The sequence below is a fragment of the Mobula hypostoma genome, chromosome 9, assembly GCF_963921235.1.
Source record: "Mobula hypostoma chromosome 9, sMobHyp1.1, whole genome shotgun sequence".
NCBI lineage: Eukaryota > Metazoa > Chordata > Chondrichthyes > Myliobatiformes > Myliobatidae > Mobula > Mobula hypostoma.
The window spans coordinates 138086986-138107597 of record NC_086105.1 but is presented as its reverse complement, the minus strand read 5'-3'; the positions used below and the strand labels follow the sequence as shown (position 1 = coordinate 138107597).

General features: G+C 40.0%; 1 protein-coding gene across 3 annotated transcripts; it reads left to right on the top strand.

The window, feature by feature from the left end:
* Nucleotides 1–2447: 2447 nt before the first annotated feature.
* Nucleotides 2448–18231, top strand: thumpd1 (THUMP domain containing 1). 3 transcript variants are annotated; one of them, XM_063057496.1, is made up of 5 exons: nucleotides 2448–2805; nucleotides 3671–3876; nucleotides 8226–8391; nucleotides 12116–12367; nucleotides 15512–18231. In XM_063057496.1, the coding sequence occupies exons 1-5, from the start codon at nucleotides 2622–2624 to the stop codon at nucleotides 15898–15900; spliced, it is 1197 nt and encodes a 398-aa protein (XP_062913566.1). In that variant the 5' UTR covers nucleotides 2448–2621; the 3' UTR covers nucleotides 15901–18231. The 3 variants fall into 3 exon arrangements, with proteins under 3 accessions (XP_062913566.1, XP_062913568.1, XP_062913569.1); XM_063057498.1 differs by having other exon boundaries at nucleotides 2457–2805; nucleotides 12119–12367; XM_063057499.1 differs by lacking the exon at nucleotides 2448–2805 and adding an exon at nucleotides 3442–3550.
* The last annotated feature ends 2381 nt before the right edge of the window (nucleotides 18232–20612 follow it).

The window sequence follows — 20612 nt, the reverse complement described above, 5'->3', positions numbered from 1 at the left end:
ATAACACTGAACATGAAGAGACAGATTCCAACACAAGGTGGCAGCAAACAGCCAGACCCACCTAGCGAAGGTGTGGACACAGAGACAGATCCCAACACTAGGTAACGGCAAATGGCCAGACCTACCTAGTGAAGGCATGGACACAGAGAGACAATTCCACACAACAAAAGACAGTTCCTTATCTTGACCTAACAAGGCTCCAGTCTTGCTCCAGCGGTAAGACTTCAGCAATACAGAAAGGGTATCCAGGCTAGGTGAGCAGGCAGAGAATCAGGCAAGGGGGGAAAAACAGGGAGGGGAACAGGACAATCCAGCAGGGAATCCCTGGTTTGCAGAGGTATTTGTGTCTCAGCCCCAAAACGAGAAACGTGCCCGCAACAGAAACGGGGGAAAACCAGAAACCCCGGAATAAGGAACCATAGACTGGACCGTGAACCAGAATACGGACTTCACGGACCAGACTATGACAGAAGGTGGCATCCAACATTAAGGGCCCTCACCTTTTGGAACATGCCCTCTACCACAGGGGCAGAAAGATTCAATGATTTAGTAACAGCTTCACACACACAATGCTGGAGGAACTCAGCAGATCAGGCAGTTCCTCCAGCGGTGTGTGTGTGTGTGTGTGTTTTGCTTGGATTTCCAGCATCTGCAGATTTTCTCTTGTTTGTGATTAGAAACAGCTACTTCCACTTTGCCATCTGATTTCTGAACAGTTTATGAACCCATGAATAATGCCTTATTATTTCTGGCACAATTTTTATTTTGTCATTTATGGTAATTTTATGTATTTGAACTATACCACTGCTGCACAATGTTATACAGGACAGTGATAATAATCATTATACTTTTCCATCATGTGACAGTTAAATGCACTTACCAAATCAGTTTTATATTTTCCTATCCTTTTTATCTCTAACAAATGCCAGTCTATGTCAGGCCAAACAAGCTTCCATGGAGCTACAACTGGATAAACGACTGAAGGACTTATCCTTAGATCATTATTCTTTGCTAAATGATAAATTATTCTTTAGCAATATTGTTCCCTACCTGACTAAAGTTATCCCTCTGAAACCTCCGATTTTCCCAGCACTCTTGCAATACTCCTTTAGCAGGGTGAGAAATTAGCCCAGTAGTTTGCCATCAATTACATCCTTCTTAGTTCCAAAGGCATTACTCCCTGTAGGGCTGATACTGGTAATGTTTTAAAAGCTCCACTGCACACTCTCAAAGCCTGAGCCTGAATCACATCCAGTTTCCTTATAAGAGACCTAGCTGCTGATCCGTATGCTATATTTCCACAGTCCAACACAGATCTTACTAAAGCCACATACATTCTCTTCAACGCTGAACAACTTGTTCCCTATTCCCTACCAATCAAACATCTCATCACATTTATTACTTTTTTACATTTCTCCTCAACTTTCCTGATATGGTCTGCCCATGTTAATTGTGAATCAAATATAACTCCCAGAAATTTAAATGATCTAACCCTTTCTAATTCAATCCTGATCTCTCTTTCACAAGGTCCATCTTCAACTCTTCACTGTGATCTCCATGCGTCCTTCTTGGGATAGGTTAGCCACTAAAAATCAGTTGTAAGATCTCGGAGTCCTACAGCTATCTTGACTATATTTTGTTTACCGTACCTCATATAAATACTCCTTTCAGTTCTCCCAATTCTTCTTGTATTGTTTCTGCTCTAATGACATAACTTAATACAAACTACCTTTCAGATGCTGATCTCCTTGTGTCCCTGGTCCATGTCCCATTCATTTCATGTAGCTTTGCACTCACTTCCTCCCAGACTGATTTCTCCTGGTCCTCACTTTCTACCCCACTGACCTCGATGTTCAGAATTCACAATTTCCAAGATCTTTAAAGAGCTTCCATCATCTGACTTGTAAGCTCCTCCCCTATCCTTGTAACGTTCTGGAGACTTTTCTCATTGCTGATTGTAGCGTTCTCTTTTTTTCTTCACTAACAACTCTCTTTCTCATGTTGCTTTCCCATGCATTGGTAGGAGATGTAATAATGATTCTTTAATCTCTTTCCTTCCTATGATACAGGGAGCCAAACAGTTCTTCCGGGTAAACCAGCTATTCACTTTTATTTCTTGCCATTAAGTTTGTAGTGCATTACATTGTGGTTTCTTCTACTTTGGAGAAACCAAACCCAGATTGGGTGACTGCTTTGTTAAGTACTAATGTTCAGTTTACGAGATGGTTCTAAGCTTCCAGTTGCTTGTTACTTTAATTCTGACAATCAGCACTGTAATAATACAACTTTAAATTCCTTGGCATTATCATTTCAGAGGATCTGTCCTGGGGGTCCTGCAGATAAGTGCCATTACAAAGTAGGCACAGTGGTGCCTCTACTTCCTTAAAGGATTTGGCATGTCATCTAAAACTGAACAACTACAGACACGCAATGGAGAATATACTCATTGCAGCACGGCCTGGTATGGAAACACCAATGCCCTTGAACGGAAAAGCCTACAAAAAGTAGTGATTCAGCGCAGTCCATCATGGGTAAAGCCCTCCCCACCATTGAGCACATATACAAGAAGCACAGTCAAAAGAAAGTAGCATCCATCATCAGGAACCCCCACCACCCAGACAATGCATTCTTCTCACTGCTCCCATCAGGAAGGAGGTGCAGGAGCCTCAGGACCAACATCACCTGCTTCAGGAATGGTTATTGCTCTCAACTATCCGGCTCTTGTACCAAAGGAGATAACTTCACTCAGCCCAACAATGAATTTTTCCCACATCACTTTCAAGGAATCTTCATCTCATGATCTTGGTATTTATTGCATATTTATTTTTTATTATCTTGTATTTTTCCCTTTTTGTGTTTGCAGTTTGTTGTGTTTTGCACATTGTTTGTCCATCTTGTGTGCATTTTTTCATTGATTCTGTTGTGTTTCTTTGTAGTTACTGTGAATGGCCACAAGAAAATGGTAGTATTGTAGATTCTGGTTAATTAGCAAATATCAATATTTCTGATGTATATATATATAATCGTAATATTTTCCGAGTTTCGTCCCGAATTGTTACTCAATTTCTCTTTCCTCCGTTTTTTTTTTGCGGACGCCTAGGCTTTCCAAGCACTTTTTTGTGTTATTTTTAATTTTTTTTTTGGTTTTTAGAGTGTGGCTGGTGGAAACCCTGTGGGCGGAGAAATGGGTTGAAGGAGAATAGGACAATAACTTGCAAGGCAACGAAGAATAAATAAGAGACAACGGGGAATATAACTGATGGGATTGTTCTACTGGTGACGGGCAAGATGGAAATATGTGAAGGGCAGGGATTTATTTCGTTGTAGACTCAGACCACGTGGGAAAAACAGTTTTTCGTTTTCAGGTATAACTGTGCCTAGCTGGACAGAAAATGCCAACATTGGTAATTAGGGCGTCAGGCTGTAAAAGGGAGCGCACACGTCCGTGAGCACTAGGACCCTGTTCAGTGGTAGTTGGGTTGTGTCGCGTCGCAGTTTAATGATGCGAAAGGGAGGAGTTCTGCCGAGCCAGTGCTTGAAATTGCAATCGGTAGGTTGTAGGGTGTAATTTATCGCATGTGATGCATTTTAAGGAAAACACTTGTTGGTTTGATCAGTAATAACTTATTTGCATTAAATTCGAGACGTTTTTCTTTTCTGTCTTGAACAGCCATGACAACAGCCGACCCCAAAGCAAAGAAGAGAAACAAGAGCTCATACTTGCGCCATGTGGCCAAGAAGCCCTGCGGGAGCCGAGAGCTGGAAGCGGGGATGCAGGGTCTGCTCATCACTTGTAACATGAACGAGAGAAAATGCACGGCAGAAGCGTACAGCTTGTTGAATGAGTACGCCGACCAACTATACGGCCCAGAGAAGGTGCAGTGCGGCTGTGAGTTAGGACATTATGAGCATGCAGGCAACTCTAAACCCAACTCCTTTATCTTTTGTTCTTCCATTTACTGACAATGCCGGTAATTATTGCCAGTACCTGATTATCCCGCGATCTGAGTCTAACCAGCCAGACGGTACAGGGTACTGCAGAGGGCAAGTAGAGAGAACAGTTCTCTACTCCAATCATCAAAAAAAGTGGTTAGTCAGATCATGGATCTGCACATATTTGTCCTCGGCCACGATGGTGGGTGTTCACTCCCGTCATTCAACAAATCTAAAACATTTTGGTCTAAGCAAATTTAATTGCCATTGGAAGTGCAACAGGTTACTGTATTGAGTTAGAAATTTAAATAGCTGGAATAATTATTGAATTGCGTAGGGTTGACAGCAAACAACTTTATATTCAAGGATTCGAGAGCACAAAGTAACTAGAGAGTGAGTAGGTCCTCATGTGTATCCATAGTCATAGTCATACTTTATTGATCCCAGGGGAAATTGGTTTTCGTTACAGTTGCACCATAAATAATAAATAGTAATAGAACCATAAATAGTTAAATAGTAATATGTAAATTATGCCAGTAAATTATGAAATAAGTCCAGGACCAGCCTATTTGCTCAGGGTGTCTGACCCTCCAAGGGAGGAGTTGTAAAGTTTGATGGCCACAGGCAGGAATGGCTTCCTATGACGCTGTGTGTTGCATCTTGGTGGAATGAGGTCGCCCTTGTGACTTGGTTGGCATGGATGAGTTGTGTGCCAAAGGGCCTGCTTCTGTGCTGTATAATTCCTTGAATACACAGTAAATGAGTGGGTACTGAGAGAAGTGGAGGCATAGAGACTCTGGGAGCATGTGCCCCACTGATGTTTAAGTGTGGCAGACAATTAGAAAAGGCAATTAAAGTCATACAGGCTGGTTTTCTATATAGCTAAGGCATAACACAAAATAGGAAGAAGTTTATGTTAGAATTTACTTCATTATTTGCAAGGTTGAAACATTTCTAGTCATCAGAATCAGGCTTATTATCACTGAAAAAATCATGAAATTTGTGACAGTAGTGCAGTGCTAGTTACTAGAAAGTTACTAGAAAGTACAATAAGGATATATAAAAACTAAATAGTACAAAAAGAGATGAAAATAGTGAGGTAGTGTTCATGGGTTCATGGACTACTCAGTAATCTGAAGGCAAAGGGGAAGAAGCTGTTCCTAAAATATTGAAGGCACATCTTCAAGCTTCTGCACCTCTTCCCAGATGGTAGTAATGAGAAGGCGGCATGCCCTGGCTGCTGTCTTCTTGAGGCATGGCCTTTTGAAGATGTCCTCAGAGGTGGAGAGGCTAGTGCCCATGGTGGAACTGGCTGAGCCTGATCCTGTGTATTGAGGCCTTGATACCAGGCCGTGATGTAAACTGTCAGTAAGCTCTCCACGGTACTTTTGTAAAAATTTGCTAGAAATCATTTTGCAACAAAAACATAATCACTGATACACTACAGGGGAAATTTACGAGCAGGTTTGGACTTTAGTTATAAGGAAAATTGGATGGCTAGAGTTTTTATCCTTCGGTGAGAGAAGAAAGATCTAATAGGAATTTGAGGGGGATTTTCTTATTAACAGGATTATAAATATATGGAATGAGCTGTCAGAGTACATGTTTGTGGTAGGTACAATAACAACTTTTAAAAGATAGACTGATACATGGAAAGCAGATATGGGCAGAAATGTGGGAAAATAGGACTAACCTGGATCGGCATTGGTTGGCCTAACTAGCAAAGTAAGGTGAGGGCATTCTTAATTGAGGTATATAAAATAAAGAGAAGTTTAGAAAGGGGGTTTATTTCTCTAGAATTTTTAAAAAATGTGTAACTGGTAGAAGGATTTGATGAGAACTGAGAATGCTTTTTTTCCCTGGAGCATGGTTTGGATTTGGAGCTCATTGCCTAAAAGATGCAGAAGCCCTCATCCAACTTCAACATTTTGTCGATGTCTATCTAAAGAGTCATTGACAGCAGGGTCATAGATTTAGTTATGGAAAATGAAATGAGTATATTTTTTAAACTAGAACTTGCAGAATGAGGCCAATGGTCTGCATCTGTGTTGTAAATTTATTTTACGATTCTGATGTACGAGACATACTGATCCAGGTGTTTTCGGGTTCACCATTGTCCGTCACTCTTTAACTGGGTTTATTAATTGACTGCATTTATATCTCCTTCCTAATGATGGGTTGCGGCTTTTATAACAGTAGCTCTAGCACCTGATAATGCAAGAATTATGCATGTGAAGATTTTGTATGAGCGGTTAGTACTTGTTCATATTTATACTGTTTGGACTTTATAACCACAGCTTTTATGGGATGAGGGGGAAGAGGTAGAAGGTGGGTTGTCAGTTGTCATAATTGTTTTTTTGCTAAACTCTAGTTTAAAATACAAGCCACTTACGGTTAAATATTGCTATTTAGCTTTGATTTTACAGACTTGCTGTTAGCAGTTAACAATACTATTGGTGCTAATTGATGATATCATTCGGGACGCTTTGCTTTAATGTGGTTTAAAAAGTCCCATCATGCTTTCCCATTTCGATAACCAAGAACTTGAGGTTGCATGAATGGAAGCGTGTGTGTTTACAGTTGGTGTTTAGTAATGAACCTAAGAATTTTCAATAATTCTGTGAGTTATTTGTACCAGTTTTTTTAATCATCCCACTAATATCTGAATATGAAAAGTGGCCTTCTGTAGTGCTGTTGCTGCCAGCACTATTAAATAAATTGTCACAGGCAGAATCAAAGATGGTGATGAATCAGCACATAGGAGGGAGATTGAAAATCTGGCTGAGTAGTGTCATAACAACCTCTTACTTAATGTCAGTGAGACCAAGGAGTAGATTATTGACTTTAGGAGGAGCAAACCAGAGGTCCATGAGTCAGTCCTCATTGGAGAATCTGAGGTAGGGAGGGTCAACAACTTTAAATTCCTCAGTGTTAGTATTTGTAGAGGACCTGTCCTGGGTTCAGCATGTAAGTGCAATTGAGAAAAAAACATGGCAGCTCCTCTACTAGCCTTAGGAGTTAGCGAAGATTCAGCATGATGTTTAAAACTTTGACAAATTTCTGTAGATCCATAGTGGAGAGTATATTGACTGGTATAGAAACACCAGTGCATTTGAATGGAAAATCCTACAGAAAGCGGTGGCTATGGCCCAGTTCATCATGGGTAAAACCTCCCCTCCATTGAGTACATCTACATGAAATGCTGTCATAGGAAAGCAGCATCCATCATCAAGGACCACCACCATCTGGGGCATACTGTCTTCTCGCTGCTACCGTGAGGAAGGTGGTGCAGGAGCCCCAGGACTCGTACCATCAGGTTCAGCAGCAGTTACTACCCCTTATTCAACAGGCTCTTGAACCAAAGAGGATAACTTCACTTGCCTATCATTTGAAGTGTTTCCCACAACCAGTGGACTTACTTTCAAGGACTCTTCATCTCATGTTCTCAATATTTATTTGTTGTTATTATTAGTATTATTTCTTTTTGTCTGTATTTGCAGTTTGTTGTCTTTTGCACACTGAGCGCCCAAATTTTGAGGTCTTTCATTGATTCTGTTACGTTTTTATTCTGTGCCCTCAAGAAAATCAATCTCAGGGTTGTATATAGTGACATGTATGAACTTTGATAATAAATTTACTTTGAACTTATTATAAGAACATTGTTCTATGTTCTTGGGCAAAGTAGGGACTGAAGATTAAAAAAAAGTACTTTCCTGTAATTTTGAATACATATAGGTTGCACTATGTACTTTAAAACAAAGTAGTATTTATAACCATATTCCAAGTTTGTTAGGAACATAAGAAATGGAGGAAAATTGTGCTTGATCTTTCCCCCTGATTCCATTGATATCCATCTGTCTTGAAGGGAAACAGAAATCACTGATTTTATTTTAAAGGGGATTTTAAGAGGCCTTTTGCTTCAACATGAGTACACCTTCACATTTCATTCAGTAAATCTTTCCTCCTTCTGGAATATTTAAATAATTGCTTAAAACATTTTAATACTCCCAGGGCAGCATATATAGAGAATAGTTAGTAACTTCCGTTGAATTAGTAGATTAATGAAAATATCAAATGCTTATCATAGTTAAGAAGCAAGAATTGAGTAGCGGGTCTGGCCATGAAAAGCATAACACTGAATTTGCATGATGCAGTGTTTTGTTTCCCATAATTGAAAACTGAGTTTTGGTCAAGGAAATTTTTGTGGATAAATGTATCTAACAAAACACAGTATCCCTGTTTCCATTTTAAAAATATCTAGAATTTACAGATTTACTTCTGTTTACTTCCAGTTTGTAGAGGAATCTAACAGTGAGGATGAAGAAGATGACGATGCTGAAGCTGCCCTGGAGCAGGAAGTTAGACAGATCAACGCATCGACACAGAAGCAGCTCCGCCGATTCCAGGCTTTGGACAGTGGAGCCAATAATATTGTCTTCATCAGAACCCATGACATTGGTGATGTGATTTTTATTTTTAGTTCTAGACTGAATTGTATTCCATCTGTTGGAGAAATAATTTCTTATTCTTTTCTTCACAATGCCATTAAAGGGATTAATCTTAATCTCTGTGCTTCATAATTTATAAATCATAAATATTTAAAGCATCAATAAGGGGCATAGGTATATGGTAATTAGTCAAAGGAATAAAAGGGAACAGGAAAGATTTATTCATCTATATGACAGTTGGAGTCTGGAATTTGCTGCCTGAAAAACTAGTAAAGGTAGGAATGGCCTATTTAAGAAGTACTTAGAGTACTTGATATGCCTGTAAAATCGGCGAAGCATTAAAACAAGGACAGGGAAATGGCCGTGAGCTGGGGCCATAGTAACAGGCCATAGTTTGACTATTTGGAATTGTTTTGCACTCTGAAGGTAGTAAATCTTTGGAACTCTACTCCGAAGTACAGTGGATGATCAATCATTGAGTTTATAATTGTCTGGATTGTTAAATTTTGGGCTCCAAGAGAATTGAAAGAAAATCAAAATCAAGTTTATCTCTGACATATGTTGCAAAATGTATTTTGCAGTAGCAATGTAGTACAATATCTTTAAAAAATTGTTACAATAAGAAATCTGTATAAAAAAAAAATTATTGCCCAAAAAAAAGCAAAATAGTGGTGTTCATTGTCCATTCAGAAATCTGATGGCAGAGGGGAAGAAGCTGTTCCTGAAATATTGAATGTGTGTCTTCAGTACCTCCTCCTTGATGGTCGTAAGGAGAAGGGAGCATGTCATGGTGGAGATAGATATGAACAGAAATAAAACAGAAAATTTTGAAAATACTCATGATCAGACAGCATCTATGAAATGAGAAATGGAGTTAACATTTTGGGCCAATAACCTTTCATTTGTAAAGAATATTGACTTTTTTCCCCCCATATTCACAGATGCTTCCAAACCTGGAGAGTACTTCTAGCATTTTTTGTTTTGTTTTAAGTTTTTGGCATCTGCAGTATTTTGCTTTGGATGGGTGGCAGGGGTGGGGGGAGATGCTGTACATCTTTACCAAAGGTGGTGTAAGGTGCTCTTTCCCTGCACTAGCCTGTAGATCACCCTTGGGCAAGGTGTAGCACCTGCTTAGCCCCCCGATCATGGTCATGTGAAGCCATGGGAACAGGTGGTGGATGGTCGTATGAGCAGCTGGTGCATATCACGTCCTAGTTATGTGACCATTGACATCAGGCAGACAGTCTCTGGAGAGTGTTGTTAATAGGTGGGATCACCTGAATTGTAAAGACACTGCTCAGAAGAAGGCAATGGCGTACCACTTCTGTAGGGAGAAAAAATATTCCCACAATCAATCATGGTCGTGGATAGACCATGATTGCTTATATGATGTTACACGGCACATAACAAATGATGGATTTGTGCAATGGGATCATATTTGATCTTATTGAATGGAGAACTCAGTGTGGGGACAGTAGCTTAGCTCCTGTTCCTTGCACTTTTATTTCTTGGCTGGGTTGCTCTTTTTTTTTAGCTGGTATTGATATAGTGGGCCAAGTGGCCTCTTGCTGTGCTATTTTTTTAGGATTGTGAAGTACCAATGAAAAAACAGTTGTGTGTTACTTTGTTGTGGGCATTAGTGTTCTACTGTATGTTTTGTGGCCTCTGAAAACTTCTGTTCTTAAGAGTACTGATGATGTGTAGAAAGATGGATCTGGACAAGCCTTTCTTAGGGATTGATACTGGAAAAAAATCATTGTACTGAATGACAAGTTCTGCTAAGAACAGCATCCTGGACTTGAAGAGCTTTCTATGGGAAATGTCATCTGACATGTTTTGTATGGATGTGATGTTTTATATGGGAGTGGGAGCCACTATAATATCAATTAATAAGGAGGCAAGAAAAGTGAGAACAACATCAGTCAGCAGAAAAAAGATTTTGTGGACGGAGTTAGTTGGAAATGGAAGACAGAAACTGAACAGATGAATTTAATGTGTCAATCTCAGTGATGTAATTAAGTGCATGGGTTGGAATCGGTATGTACTGAGTACACAATGTAATAACATGAATTGAAGCCTGTTTCTGGAATTTGTTTTTTGTAATTTCATTGGGATTATAGTTCAGAAGTGGAGTTCATGGTGCATACATTAAGACACAGCACATGTAGCTCTACATATCAGGGGTTCCCAACCTGGGGTCCATAGACCCCTTCGTTAATGGCAGGGGTCCCTGGATCAATGGTTCAATTTAATATCAGAAAATGTATGCAATTCCTGAAGTTCTTGCTCTTTGCAGACAAAAAAAAACCCTGAAGAGTGAATGACAGAAAATGTCAGAATTCCAAAGCCCCCCCATGCACAAGCATCAGCCTCCACCTCCCCCATTTGTCCCAACAAAAGCACTGATTTTTGCCCTTTCCTCCCCCCATCATGCAAGCAATAGCAAAAGCCCCAAAGGGAACTTGATCTAGAGTCAATCAAAAACTACAGTCCTTCCCAACACTTTGGTATCTCAGACAGGCTTTCTCTCACTAGTAAGGGAGAGAGAGTTTGCTTCCACAACAGATGAGAGTGGGAGACCAGCAGCTTGCTGTTTCATGTTACAATCTGCTGTGTGGCTCTCTGAGTCTTCTGACTCGACCGACAGGCTCTCACCATCAGAGAGAGAGTGCGCGCACGTGCGAAGGGATCACTTGAGTGCAGGAGCCGCCTTCTGACGGCACTGCGCACTGCCTGCTCCCTCGATGTTTCAGTCTCCTGCGATGCTTCAGTGAGCGACATTGGCAAAGAACCGGGTTGTCCAGACAGCCACATCCCGAAGGTTCAGATCTGTCAAGCCGCAGCTGGAGATAGTGAAACACCAGACCACATGGCAAGTCTGAGAACAAGAACTCACGGCCCGTGGAGAACTGTAGTTTGAGCTGCAACTATAGATCATGGACTCTTATCAGGACCCCAACCACCTTGAAAAGAGATGGAGAAAAGAAGAATAGCCTGTTTTGCAGACAAACTGGAAGAAATTGCCTGGGTCTACAAAAGGTTGGGAACCCCCGATACATAATGTTGGAGCTGTAATATTAAAGGGATCTAAAGAAAAGTGCTGCTAATGGAAAAACTAAACCAATCGTATCTTTGCATTTCTGAATAATACCACAGTAGTTGGTGGCTTTGGTAAAGAAGAGAATGTTCAGCTAATGCTTCAAACAAAAGTCTGCCCTCCATTGTATGTCCTGAGTACATAATGCAATGACATATGCATTGAAGCCTGCTTCTGAATTTTTTTTTTGGTAATTTCATTGGGATCATAGTTCAGAAGTGGAGATAATGCTTCAAACACAAGTCTTAAAATTGCTGATTGGGTGCTGGTTCCACTTTTTTGAGCTTTCTCTCTGGGATTGCCCCTTTAAATGTGCCCTGTGAGCTAGTCTCTTTATTCCTTTATGTAGATGCTGCCTGACCTGCTGTGTTCCTTCAGCATTTTCTGTGTGTTACATTCTGAGTGTACTTCTGTTTGCATCTGTTGGGGTTCAGCATTCATAACTTTCTGACTCCAAATATTCTGTTGGAAGTGTGTAAGGCAGAAATATAAGGTCTACACTTGACTAGCATGTAATTTACTTGAAGTCAACACTTAGGACAGGCAGGAATTCTTGCCAATTTATGTAATGTGAATGCATGAGCTCAGTGATTTTTGTGAATCTAAATACACCCTCTTTTTTTCCCTCGCTCAAAAGCAGAACCGGACAAACTAGTTCATCACATTTTGAAGGATCTGCATACAACCAAGAAGAAGAAAACCCGAGCTATTTTGCGGATGTTGCCGGTGTCGGGGTCATGCAAGGCTTTCATGGAGGAGATCCCAAAGTACTTTGAGACTTTCCTGGAACCCTGGTTCAAAGTTCCCAAAAAAGCCACTTTCCGAATCGTTTATAAAGCTAGGAATAACAGTCACATGAACAGAGATGATGTCATCAAGGCGCTAGCAGGTAAATGTCATTTTTTGTTTGTATATCACACCTGTTTCAAGGGTGAATCTTACAATGGAACCATGTTTGCAGACAAGTTATAAACTTTCTTATAATATTGGAAGGTCTGTGTAAAAGGCATTGTTTGAATATGTTTAGTTTTATTTTTAAATAAATCTTAACCCATTGCAATGTTCTAGATGCATTCCTTTTGCTTTTTAACCTTTACCTGCTTTGGTATTTTCATTGGTCTATTCATGCATTCAAAGTTTGCTTCTCTACTTTGTAGGGGCCTCCTCAATGCTGATGTATCCAGCCTCTTTTATTCCATGCCTTCAATCTCGATAACAAAATTATTTTTCAGCCCTATGAATAATGTTTTTCTTGCCCTTCCTCTTCAGTTACCTCACTATCAAGTTAATTAGATGTGATTTCCCCTTACAAGTTCACATTGGCTTTCTCTGATTAAACCATTAGTTCAGCTCCAAAATACTTTTTCTAGAAATTTCCTCGGCACCGAAGTTAAACGTAGAGATTTATGTTTGTCCTGCAGTGAACAAGAGTACAATATTTGTTATTTATCCAGTCTCTCCTGAATCAAGAAATGTTTGGAAGTTTATGGCCATGACTTCTGTAATTTCCTCTCGTACTTCCCTTATTAATGTAGAATGCATCCCCCAGGGCAAGGTGATTTATTCATTTTAAGTGCAGCTGGGCTTCCTAATATTTTTTAGGCCATCCAGAATCTCAATTTCATCTTATTTTGCTGGAAACTTCAGCAATGTCGTCTTTAGTAAAAACTGATGTTAACAACTCATTCAATACCTCAGCTTTGCCCTCTTCCTCCATGAGTAAGTTCTCCTTCTAATCTCTGATAGGCTTCATCGCTCTTTTAAGAGCCTTTTTCTGGTACCTGTGCCTAGGGAATACTCTGGAATCCCTTCTGTATAAATCTTCTTGTGTGTTCTCTGGCTCTCTTTATTTCCATTTTTACTTAACTTTTGTGATCATTCTGCTTCTCGCATGTATAAAAACATGGCACTTTTCACATGTTCTTCCTGCTCAGTGTACCCCTGCCTTTCTGGACATGCAGGGAGCACAGATTTTAATTTTCCTACTTCTATCCTTCATGAGAATTTATCTAGACTGTAACTGAAACATTTCCACTTGAAAAGCCTCCCATTGTGAAACTACAGTTTTCCCTGCCAAAAACATTTGATTCCAGTTCACCAAAGCCAGACTTGTTCCTGTCCTATTGAAATTGGCCCTTCTCCAATTCACAAGTTTACCTTGGAGTCTTCTATATCCTCTTCCATAGCTGTCTAAATCTTATAATTCTGTTTCCTAGATGTTGACCCACTGGCAATTGCTCTGGTTGGTCTGGCTCATTTCCCAGAACCAAGTCTATTAGTGCCTTGTGCCGGAAAAGTTACAATGAAAAGAGTTCTGTTGAGCATACTTCAGAAGCTTCTCCCAGCTCTTACTGTCCTAGTTTTTATTTGGATAGTTAAAGTTTCCCATTACTTTGGCACATCCTCTGCATTTCCCCCAGACCTTGCTTCTTAATATCCTTCCTATCAGTCCTTGGCTTACAGATTAGTTGTAACAGTGTTGATTGCACCTCTGTCTCTTAACTTTACACAAATAAGATGTACTGGAAATGTTGAGGACAGAACCTTTCTCTCCAGCATTGTAATTTCTCAATAGTTTTTATTTATTCATACTTCAGTACCTGGGCGTTGCTTGCAAGAACAATTTGTATTGCTTGTTCATAATGAGATCCTTGAACTCAATTGCTTGTTGGGCTATTTGGGATAGTCAATGTAGAGTTGACTACATTGGTGTGTGTGGAAACCTATGGAAGCAGATTTCCTCCTGGAAGAATATTACTTGGCCAAATGTGATTCTTAAGACAGTCCTGTGGCTTTGTGGTCAGTGTTGCTTTGACTTTTTAAAGTTTCAAATTATTAAGTTTCACAGGTGCCATGGTGCAGTGTGAGTTCTGATTTCTACATTGTTGGTCCAATAACCTAGCGCCAGTGCTGGTACAGAGTATTCCTTCTCATGCTCTTTTCTAACCATTTTATAGGTTGCAAACTATCATTTACATGCACATAAAATTAAGATGGCAGCAAATATATTGAGGAAAAATGCAATCTAACTTTTAAGAGATTATATTTGGGGAGGTGTAGTACATACCAATGTAATTATTTTAAATATTTCAAAAATGTGATTGTAATTGTGGCAGAGTGCAAATTTTGAAAGCCTAATCATACGTCATTCAACAAAGTATCACTTTTCAGGGAAAAATGTTTTTTTAAAAAATTCCCCGACTTAAATTTACTGTGGGAATAATTTAGCGGTTAACGTAATGCCATTATAGCGCAGGGTGTTCTGGAGTTCAGTTCTGGTGCCATCATTAAGGAGTGTGTACATTCCCTCCATGGTCCGCCTGGGTTTCCTCTGAGTGCTCCAGTTTCCTCTAGCGGTCCAAAGAGCTAGTGGTTAGCGTCATATTTTGCAGTGTCAGTGATCAGAAGATCCTGGTTCAATTCTTGCTGCTGACTGGAGAATTTGCACATTCTCCCCATGAATGCATAGGTTTCTTCTTGGTGCTCCAGTTTTCTCCCAGATTTCAATAGACTTACTGTAGGCGTGCTGTGCTGGCAGCACCTGCAGACTGCCCCAGCACATCCCTGGACTGTTTTGGTTATTGAAGCGAATGACACATTTCACTACTTTTTGATGTACATATGACAAATAAAGCTAATCTTTATCTTTTTCTTTTCCCAAGTCAATTTTGAATAACCTTGGATCAAATGTGCCTCTTAAGATTTTCCTACAACAGACATGAGGGCATCTGGTCCATTGAGCCTATACTGGTTTTTAGAACGTTCTAATTCCCTAGTAATTTCCCTGGAAATCCACACAGTCACAGGGAGAATGTGTAAACTTCACATGGATAGTTTCAGAGGTCAGGATTGAACTTGGGTCTCTGGAACTGTAAGGCAGCAGCTCTATATTGACACCTATGTGACATGGCTTGGGACTTCTTTGCTGGGTTAATGTGCTTTATAAATCACTGTTCTAAAAATTGTAATTTGTAGAGAGCTGTAGGTGTCTTTTTGTCTGGCAGGAGTACTAATTTTGCTCCTCATTTTTCAGGAATAGTGGTAAATTTGAATGCTGAAAACAAAGTGGATCTTAGTTTTCCTGAATACACCATCATTGTGGAGATAATAAAAAGCGTGTGCTGTGTAAGTGTAGTCCAGGACTATATACTTTTCCGTAAGTACAACCTGCAAGAGGTAACAAAAAGTGACACAGAAGAGAAATCGAAAAGAAACACCTGTTCTCCCACTGAGAATGATGGCTGTGTAAGTTCAAAAGAGCAGCTAGAAGAAAAGGAACTCGCCAAGAAAGCTGAAGAAGATGGAAAGGAAATGGAGCCACCTTTTGTGGGTACAGATGTGTTTCAAGAGCAGAAAAGTGGAGAACAAGGAGCTGGAAAGGAAACCAGCATTTACAGCGAAAATAACCAGTTTGAATCGTAGTTCACCGGATTGTGACTTGTACAAACGTTTTTGTAATTTTTGGACAGCAAATCTTTTCTAAGTTCCATGTTTGTATCTGTTAAGCATTTTGCATCTGACTACTTCATTGAAGTCTTCACATGTTATAAAGGAGCAAGGAGGAAAGTTTAACTTTGCAAAGATGATGTGGTGGTTTATCTCGTCTTCAGACCTGCTACAAGTTGTTCCTGTTTAAAAACAAATCTTCCTGCTTTTTTCAAAATAGATATTTGGATCATTTATTAAATTGAAAATTGTTGAAGATGGGCTTCAATTAAAATGTTGATTTCATTGTTTTACCTCAGTTTATTTTAGTATGATAATTTGGAATGATCTGGACATAGATACCCTCTGTTTTAATGTCATTGTCATTCTCAGCTAGATCAGAGAACAGACTCCACATTTATGGAGTATGGTTGCATGGTGTTTATGCTCCATTGGGGAGATGGAAATTGTCTTTTGAGTGGTTGGATTTTTAGATATCTAGCATATTAAACTCACAGCTGTGTTCCAATATCCTGTGTCTGTGAATGTCACTGTGTAACCAATTTCTTTTGGGTACAAGTTGTGACACTTTGGAGATTCAGAGGTTATCAAACCAGCAGTCCAGAAGTCTGGGATAATGATATGGAATCAAAGTTGAGACCCAGCAGGCAGCAGATATTTAGTTAATTTTCAAACTTAAAAATTCTTGTCAAAAATGAAGTATTGCAAAAGTTCGATGGGTTCGCTGTTTGGAAACGTTTCCCTTCTGTGTTCTGAACCCCTTTATAGCTTAGGGCCAAGAAGAATATGGTTAACTCTAAACTGCTTTGTGAAATAGTTGATTAAGCCACTCAGATTCAGTAACAATGCCTGACTAACAACAGCACATGAATCAACAAAAAAGGGCACATTTAACTTTGGTTGGAATGGGAAAAAAATGCTAAGACCTTAAGACATAGGAGCAAACTTAGGCCATCTGGCCCATTGAGTCTGCTCCACCATTCCTTCACGGCTGATTTATTTCTCCTCTCGACCTCATTCTCCTGTCTTTTCCCTATAAACATTAATGTCCTTACTAATCAATATAGCCAATGACTTGGCCTCCTCAGCTGTCGGTGGCGATGAATTCCACAGATTCACCAGCCTTTGACTAAAGAAATTCCTTTTTATCTCTGTTCTAAAGGGGCAACCTTGCATTCTGATCTGTGCTCTCTGGTCCTAGACTCCCACACTATAGGAAACATCCTGTTCATATCCACTTGGGTTTTCAATCTCAGCAAGTGATGGCTTTTAAGTCTCAACATAAGAACAGTCATTACTTCTATTAATAAACCTTTTGATAACTTAATTTAAAATGTTAAAGGTAACAAAGAAGCTCTAATCATATTATGAGCCATGTCAGTACCTTAACCCTGATTCCATGTGCTTCAATTTTGCATACCATGTGAACTATTTGAAAGTGATAGCTGCAGTAGCTCTTTGTTTGAATGGTAAATTGGTGGACAGTCTTTCCACAACCAGTAGAACACTAGAGGATAATTGGAGGTGATGTGTTCCATGGTTTGCACCAGATGACTAATTGCACATGTGGTTTGTCTCCTTGTCCAATGTGCTGTCCGGAGGTCATTGGATCTGTGCCTGGCATCACAGATCTCAAATTCAACAGCTGTAACAATTGTTAACTGTTATTGTTGCTGTCATGCTGTTAACACTGTTCCTTATCTTATTCATTTATGTTGCCAGTTGTATTTTTTAAACCACAGTTCAGAAATGTGGATTTTATTGGATGATAAAAACCTGAAGGTTTTATTTAAGCATTACGTTTTGTTCACTCATAGGATAGGGATTAAAAATCTGCTCACTATAAAATTAGAACCTAATCTAACTACAGACAAACTGAGCCTGAGGACTTCCATCGTATTTTGATTCCTTACTTTAACGTGGCATCCGTAGACAGGTCCTGTTGTCGTCTGGGTAGGGTTGTGGCTCCACCAGTTTGATAGTGTTGCTGCGGAATTGCCTGTCTATTTTATGTCTGTCTGAGTCACGATCATCTCCCAGCCTCAATCCCTTTGTGTTCTCTCCTGCCTCATGAGGGTTTAGAGTGCTCTGCCCTGGATACGTTTGTCCAGATAGCTAAATTAGGATCAGGAGTAGGCCACTTGACACTCAAATTTCAAAGCAACTCTATGACCGAAGTGTATATGTTACCATATACTACCTTGAGATTCATTTTCTTGTAAGCACATACAGTAAAAATCAAATGCAATCTATGCAAAACTATACATAAACAAAGACTGACAAACAACCAATGTGCAAAACAAAAACTCTGCAAATAAAGAAAGTTCTAAGAATATGTGTTACAAATTGTCTCAAAATGAGTCTGTAGAATCCGGTCTGAGTTGTAGGTTAAGAACTGTTCCTGAATTTGGTGTTGTGAGACCTAAGATATCGGTACTGGTAGCCAAGGTACTGGTGACCCCTGTTTTCATCCAGGGGGTCAGTGTGGACATGGTGGAGGATTACAAATACCTGGGGATACGAATTGACAATAAACTGGACTGGTCAAAGAACACTGAGGCCGTCTACAAGAAGGGTCAGAGCCGTCTCTATTTCCTGAGGAGACTGAGGTCCTTTAACATCTGTCGTACGATGCTGAGGATGTTCTATGAGTCTGTGGTGGCCAGTGCTATCAAGTTTGCTGTTGTGTGCTGGGGCAGCAGGCTGAGGGTAGCAGACACCAACAGAATCAACAAACTCATTCGTAAGGCCAGTGATGTTGTGGGGATGGAACTGGACTTTGACGGTGGTGTCTGAAAAGAGGATGCTGTCCAAGTTGTATGCCATCTTGGACAATGTCTCCCATCCACTACATAATGTACTGGGTGGGCACAGGAGTACATTCAGCCAGAGACTCATTCCACGGAGGTGCAACACAGAGCATCATAGGAAGTCATTCCTGCCTGTGGCTGTCAAACTTTACAACTCCTCCCTTGGAGGGTCAGACACCCTGAGCCAATAGGCTGGTCCTGGACTTATTTCCTGGCATAATTGACATGTTACTATTTAACTATTTATGGTTTTATTACTATTTATTATTTATGGTGCAACTGTAATGAAAATCAATTTCCCCCAGGATCAATAAGGTATGACTATGACTATGACTAAGCCTTCTGTACCTCCTGCCCTGTAGTAGTAGTGAGAAGAGCGCATGGCCAAAATAACACAAGAAATGCTGGAGGAACTCAGCAGGTCAGACAGTGTGTATGGAGATGAACAAACAGTCGATGTTTTGGGCCAAGACCCTTATTTGGGACACCATGACCTTTTAATAAAATAATGATTGATTGTAACTTCAGCTTTGTGTTCCCATCTACCTTCGATATCCTCTCAAAACTTTTCTTATGAATCTGCCTACCTGTGCACAAAGACTGCTTGTATTGCTCTGAGGATAAACGTTGAAGAAATTAGTGACCCTCCGACAGGAAAAGATGTTATTTTTAATGGGCAACCACTTAATTTGAAACATTGACCCCAATCCTAGATTTCCCCACAAAAGAAAGTATCCATTTACACCCAAAATGTCTGAACTTCTTGTAAATTAGAGGATGTAAATGTACCCCGTCCAACCTTCCAAATAATATTCAGCTCCCATCAGTCATCAGAACAACAGCAACGTTGTAAAGCAAGGCATTACTTATAAAAACATTTGTGTGGCCTGACCTCAAGGATACCTATTTGCAAATATTATGCAATTTCTGATAACCCACTTTCCCGCCCCAACCTTGTCCCCATTCTCTTCCCGCCCACCATCTGCCCATCACCAGTTGCAAGGTGATGGGTGAAACCCGGTGGGTGGGAAAGGTATAGGGCCAGAGAAGAAGGAATCTGATCGGAGAGGAGAGCGGACCATAGGAGAAAGAGGAGGAGGGGACCCTGGGGACCTGATAGGCAGGTGAGACGAGGTAAAAGGCTAGATTAGGGAATAGAGGGGAGGGGAAGGGAAGTTTTTTTATCTGAAGGAGAAATTGATATTTATGCCATCATGTAGGAGGCTACCCAAATAGGACATGAGGTGTTGCTCCTCGACCCTGAGGGTGGCCTCATCTTGGCACAAGAAGAGGCCATGGACTGACATGTCAGAATGGGAATGGGAGCCAGAATTAGGAAGTTTCGCATTTGCTGGATGGAGAGGAGGTGCTCAAGGAAGCAGTTCCCCAATATACGACGGGTTAATCTACTTCTGTTTCTTCTTTGAAAAGGGAGAGAGAATGTTCTTCCTCTTCCCAAGATCCCCTTGAAATAATTCTGTGTAAAGTTAAACTAGTAAATTTTGACAGGCTTTGAGTTGAAGCATCACCTCTGTGCCTGGTTCTGTTTTTTTAAAAAAAACTATATTTCTACCATATCTTTCCTAGTTGTTACACTTCAAAGTGTTTAACAACTAAGGAAGTAGTTTTCAAATGTAGTCACTGTTCTAATGTAGAAACTTGGCAGCAAATGTGTACACACATGCCCCACAAACTGGGGAGAGAATAATCACATAATTTGTCTGCTTACTAAGTCAAAAAAACAAAGTAAATTTATTATCAAAGTACGTATCTGTCACCATATACTACTTTGAAATTCAATTTTGTGAAGACATTCACAGTAGAACAAAGAAATACAATAGAATCAATGAAAAGCTACACACAAAGACTGACAAATGG

Excerpts from the sequence above, each read along its gene's own strand:
- thumpd1 (XM_063057496.1), top strand. The coding sequence starts at position 2,622 with ATGCATTCTTCTCACTGCTCCCATCAGGAAGGAGGTGCAGGAGCCTCA. Across the intron at positions 2,806-3,670 it reads ATCTTCATCTCATGATCTTG|CCATGACAACAGCCGACCCC; the intron begins GTATTTATTGCA and ends TGTCTTGAACAG. Across the intron at positions 3,877-8,225 it reads AACTATACGGCCCAGAGAAG|TTTGTAGAGGAATCTAACAG; the intron begins GTGCAGTGCGGC and ends GTTTACTTCCAG.